General features: G+C 39.5%; 1 protein-coding gene across 5 annotated transcripts in view; it reads left to right on the top strand.

Annotated features, from left to right (window-relative positions):
• The window catches only part of RASGEF1B (RasGEF domain family member 1B), a 433,337-nt gene that overhangs the window by 407,071 nt on the left and 20,266 nt on the right, over nucleotides 1-6,000 (top strand). For all 5 annotated transcript variants that reach the window (XM_077774800.1, XM_077774796.1, XM_077774797.1 and 2 more), the window contains 2 exons: nucleotides 986-1,108; nucleotides 1,931-2,068. In XM_077774800.1, the coding sequence (XP_077630926.1) occupies nucleotides 986-1,108; nucleotides 1,931-2,068 (261 nt within the window). The remainder of the gene's footprint in view (nucleotides 1-985; nucleotides 1,109-1,930; nucleotides 2,069-6,000) is intronic.

Genomic DNA, 6,000 nt, shown 5'->3' with positions numbered 1-6,000 from the left:
GATGCTACAGCTGCCCCTGTTACTCAACAACAGCTGGTTGTTGATAAAGATTGCATGAAAATATCTAGACACTAGATTCATATGTTTTTACAAATACAATAATGACCTTGGTGTGCGAAGGATAGTTTGTGCTTGCCACTGTAATTCACCATAGTGTTTCCTCCTGAGTTCTCTCTGTGTGTGTGATTTGTTACATAGCATTTTGAAATATGTTGCCACACAGGGAAAACTTGTAATCAAACATAAAAGGAATCCCTTGTTCAGCCNTAAAAAAAAAAAAAAAAACCCAACAAAAAACAAAAAACAACTGGGACTTTTCTTTCATTGGGAGTCTGAAACTATTATAATAAATAAGCTGTACTTCATTCCTGGCTTCTTAGGAGACAGTGTAGTTAAAGAAAAGTGTATAGTGTGATATTATGTTTTATCAAATTGCCTAGCTTTTGAGCAAGTATATAGACGACTTGCAAGCCCGCCTTTGAATGTTCAGGCACAAGCACGCAAACCGCAATGTGCCTCACTGAACACACCAGAGGATCCCTGGGCTGATGTGGGTTGGCGGGTTTTTTGGTTTCCATTGAGTTACCATAACATTTGGACCCAGAACAAGATTCTGTATGGGTGGTCTATTTAAGCTAGATCTCTTTCTCTGGGCTGCACTTCATTTCTCTTTACTAAAATGAGTTAGGTGTCCTGGGATACTGACTCCAGAGGATGGATGTGAAAATGTGCTTTGAATACTTTCAGCAGATAAACTTATCTTGTACTTCTGGGGTTTTTTTGGTATGGTTTAAGGGAAGAGATACATCAGAAGGCAAAGGAAAAATCCATCTTCTGGAGTTTTGCTACTAAGCATTACTTTTGAAACTGTAGCATATTAATTCTGATGAAGAGAACTTAATGAATTAAGATGTACCCTATATGGGAAAGATAGTAGTTTCACTGAGAATATAACGTGATGATTTTTTTCCCTCTCTTGCCACAGAGAACATACATATTTACCTTCCTACTCAGTTCTCGGTTATTTATGCATCCATATGAGTTAATGGCCAAAGTCTGCCACTTGTGTGTTGAGCACCAGAGACTAAGTGACCCTAATAGCGATAAGGTAATGATATGTTTTGAACTTCACAATTTTCTCTATAAGTATGCTTTCTCTTTTCTGTTTCTTTTTTTTTTAATGTTTTTATTTATTATAGAGAGACAGAGAGATACAAAACATGAGCATGGGAGGGGCAGAGAGAGGGGAAGACACAGAATCTGAAGGAGGCTCCAGGCTCTGAGCTGTCAGCAGAGAGCCTAACACTGAGCTTGAACTCACAAACCGTGAGATCATGACCTGAGCCAAAGTCGGACGCTTAACCAACTGAGCCACCCAGGCACCCCTCTCTTTTCTATTTCTACTAGGATTGGTAACTCTGTGGCTTAGGTTTTGTGAAGTTGGTTTCCTTATCACCAGGCTGAGGGGCATTAATGGTATCATGGCTATGCAAAGGGATTGGGAATGGTATAAAGAACACAATATAGGGTAGGATGCCAGAATTATTAGTGTTCATTTTCATCTAAGATCTTTATTTCTCTAACGTTCTTGGTCCTATTGAAACATTTTAGCATATTACAATACTGCCATGCTACTACCCAAGAGAAAAGCCATCATAATGTGTTTGCTGGTCATTATGATGAGTATGGTACAATGCTTTTAAAATAAACTGTCATGCCCTTCATGTCAAACAAACAAAACCCGACAATATAAATTTAATGCCATGGAAGATCCCTAGATCCTGCTCTAAGTTGGTGGTACTTGGCATTGACTTGGGGCAGGGGGACTAGACTTTGCTAGAAGTTTACCCGTGATACTGTTTGTAATTAGGTATTTGATGCAGTCTGTGTTGATAGACTTCACTGAATGAGATTTGCTTTTTCTCCCTAGAACCAGATAAGAAAAATTGCACCCAAAATCCTTCAACTCCTGACAGAATGGACAGAAACGTTTCCTTATGATTTTCGGGATGAAAGAATGATGAGAAACTTAAAAGATCTGGCTCACCGAATAGCCAGTGGCGAGGAGGTTGGTATCCTGTATCTAGCAAAACCACTCGAATTTCCAGACTGAGCCTTGGTGGGAACTGGTGCTGAATTATGCATCAGAATCTCCACTGCTTCCTTCCTGTGTTGCCTTTGGGCAAGTCTTCCACATAGCATAGTGGTCTGTTTGGTGTGTCAAATGGGGATGATTGTACAATCCCACTTCAAAGCGATATCATTTGGGGCTTTATGTGATTAATTTGGAGGTATGTTCATGTCACTTCATGCCTAGGATTCACACTGCAAGTGTGTTTTAATTTTACTTATACTTTTCTTCTAAAAAGATTTGACATAGCAAGTTAGATATAAACACAAATAGATATAAAGTAAGTAATCTAGTAATATATTAGCAGATAACAAGTTGTATATTGATAACATCATAAATAGAAATAGACACTTTGTCTATTTCTAGGAGACACTTTGTCTATTTCTAGGAGAAAACAAATAGGCTAATGTTAAGAAGCAGTATAGTAGGACTGGACTACTATGATTTGAGTGTAAACTCCAAGTAAAAGGAAATAAAGTTGGTTATGTGATGTTTGCTGTCAGGAAAGAGAGCATATTAATTTTCCAGGGCATTAAATTAAATGAAATGTTTTAAAACTTTCTTTTTTTAACTTTTTTAAATGTTTATTTTTGAGAGAGAGAGCGAGAGTGAGTGGGGAAGGGGCAGAAAGAAAGGGAGACACAGAATCTGAAGCAGGCTCCAGGCTCTCAGCTGTCAGCACAGAGCCCAACATGGGGCTTGAACTCACGGACCGCGAGATCATGATCTGAGCTGAAGTCAGATGCTTAACAGACTGAGCCACCCAGGTGGCCTAAAAACTTTCTTATGGAGGAGTTTATATATATAGGAGGGGGCATAGAATGAGATCAGGGAAACTGCTCTGTATGGGTTTTATAACAAACGCTTTTCAATGAAAACTGAGGCTATAAGAGTAATGTGGAATTAGCAAAGGTCATTCTTTTGGAGAGGAGAAGACAAAGAGAAAAAGACCCAAGTCTTCTGGTGCCCGGAAGTTGATTAGGTGGAGACAGAAAATAAGGTTCTTGGATAATCGTTCATAAATATCACTACCATCAATTGAGCCTTTGATAAGAGCTAACTAGCTGTGACACATTCAAGGTGATCCTCTTTGAAGCAAGCCTGCAGGGCTGATATTTTGTGTCGAGGCTTGTTGGGCAAGGATGTCTTTGTAGTTCCTGCGCTGCCAGTGAGCTCCTGGGAACAAGTTACTTAGGCACAGACACAATGCTTTTGCGTAAGAAAAGATTGACGAAGCATCTGGCAATTGCAGAGATGTCTTGTTTCTTTTGTCTTAAGATGCATTTTCCCATTACAAATGACCTTCCTTGAGAATGCATTCTTTCAGTGGTATGCTATAAAGATCAGGTAGCAAGATACCCTGTCTGTTCTGTCTACGTCGGGGTGAATCTATTTTAATCCCATTTCCCCCAACTTAAAAAATCATGTAAGATTTGCAGTTGAAAAATGTGTACTTGCTTCCCTGCAGTCATGTCCTCATGAAAATGGAATTAGCCCTTTTCCCGTTCCCTTGGGACATTATATTGAACCCTAGTGCTCAAGACAGCCAGGATTTATTTCTGTAAGGCAGACTCAGTGATTTCCTGAGTTGTTTTGCAAGTTATGACTGTAATCATCATTTTGCCAGTTTGCACGTAACACGTTCTAGCAAGGCATGAATTGGTAGGTCCATCACTCACAGAGGCAAAAGTTAAGTATCACTGGGCAGCTTTGTAATAACTCTTACATTAGTGGGGTTATCTGTTGGGTTGCTAGGCAGAGTCAGTCCTGGCTTAGTGAACTTAGCTTATGACAAGATGCTCAAGAGATTAGTCGCATGATAAGGACTTTTTCTTATATGAAGGCTGGGTCCTGAGTCAGTGCTTTATTTTAGTTTTGTTATATTTAGGTACTTAACTTGATAGGTCAGTCAACTTACCTTCCCTCTATCACCTTTTTAAAAACTAGAAATGGTTACTTGATCTTCTCCAAAAGAGAACCTTAAAATCTTTTTCAGATAAAGAGTCAGTGTTCTGAGAATTCCAGATGAGTGGACTTTTGTTTTTCTTGTCATGGTAGTCAGTGAGGGAGATCATTTCTATCAGTGTTGGCCAGATTGGATTCAGTCTTTTTTTTTTTTTAATTAGACCAAGCTACTCAGGGGTTGGATGGGACCACAAAGGGCCAAAAGCCTTCTAACCTGGCTTCTTATCAACACTCCTATGTTAATAGCAAATCTGCAATAAACCTTGAGATTTTCAGACGGTTTTGAGTGTGAAAAGAGGAGATGAGAAGATAAACCAAGTCAAACTAAGGAATCGATTAACCTGGGGTTGAGCGGACCAGTGCCACCTGCCTCGGTCAGGTTGGGTTTTACAGGGACATTTTGTTCCTTTGGCTACTTCAGTCCGGTATTCTGAATCAGGTCCACACTTGGCAGCTGGTTGATCTGAGTGTGCTTTGGCAAGTTCCCTAAATTCCTTGCTTCTTCTTCATTTCTCCTAATCATGGAGGTAACCGCAAGTGTTAACGTTTCTGTCAGCTCAGAAATTCAGTGATGGATGCTCTTTCCTCAGTTCTTTGCTTGGGAGGCCACATATCTGCTATATGCTTAAGTGTCCGTCCTCAGAGTGACCTTCCCTCACCAACCACCAGCGCCCTGTGACCCCTCTCATTATTGGCAGTCACCACAGTTTTCTCCATAGCACTCTGTGACTAGTAATTACTGGCTTTTTTTTTACAACCTGTTTTCCCTGACTCCTTGCTGTGCCCCCTTGGTTTGTCCTAACTCAGTACTTGGCCTTTAATAGATATTCAGTAGTGATTGAATGAATGAATGAAGTAGTGTTTGAGTGAATGAATGAGCAAATGAATGAACAAACAGTTACTGGAATAGGAAAAAAATATCTCCCCCTCCCGGAAGGAGTGTGGGCTTGGGTTGAGACTTGTTGCTTCTTGCCTGGGACTTTAGGGATTTTTTTTGGGCAGTCGGTGAATCCAGGTGCGCCCTATATGTAATTTTGTCGGGTTCTGCTGAATCTGCTAGGACACTTCTGCATAATTTGGCTTAATATGCTACCCCCCCCCACCCCCCGGGGATTTGCCCAAAATGAAGTGGTTTATTAGGACTTGCCGGCAAGAAACATGAAATGGAGCTAATGATTGAATTACATGACAAATGGCTATAGTGGGTAAAATGCAATTTTCTTTTCCTTAAGGGGCTGGTCTTTATTCTATCTTTATTTGCCAGGTAATTACTGTCACTGGCATTTGAAGTTATAAAAAAGAATAAGTGCATATATAGCAATTCATGACTCAGTAAGGAAGCATGCTTAACAACACAACGCTTGGAATGGAATCAAATGGCAGCAGGAAGCTTTTAAAAGAGATCATACATACATGCTCTCTCTGTGTGTCTCTCTGTCCCTTACACACACAGCTCTATCCTATACCCTGTTGTGTATGTTTTCCCCTGATAGTTTGCTGCTTTTTGCAAACTAGCTGAATCCTTGACTATGTACGCCTCTACCTCTTTCCAAAAAACAAAAGCACTTTTTAAAGTGTAAAATAAGAAACTTTCACCGGATATGTTAGTAGAGCATTGATTCTGAAACTTTGCTACATATCAGAATCACCTGGGAACATTTATTATGATATTTGGGACAGGGGACTAAAGAAGCCATTTTAAGTTCATAGGCTTTTAATGTAACTCAAGATTATGAAAGTAGAAGATCAAGGGAAATAGGGACAAGGGATTTATTATATTTTGTTTTGTTTTTATTTAGTGTTTTTATTGAGGTATAATTAAGATATAACATTACTTTCAGATGTACATCATGATTCAGTATTTGTACACATTGTGAAATGATCGCATTTAATTAACAGCTATC

Source organism: Crocuta crocuta, unplaced genomic scaffold, assembly GCF_008692635.1.
Source record: "Crocuta crocuta isolate KB4526 unplaced genomic scaffold, BGI_CrCroc_1.0 scaffold237, whole genome shotgun sequence".
NCBI classification, from domain to species: domain Eukaryota; kingdom Metazoa; phylum Chordata; class Mammalia; order Carnivora; family Hyaenidae; genus Crocuta; species Crocuta crocuta.
The sequence above is the reverse complement of the archived record's forward strand: the minus strand, read 5'-3'. Positions and strand labels throughout refer to the sequence as shown.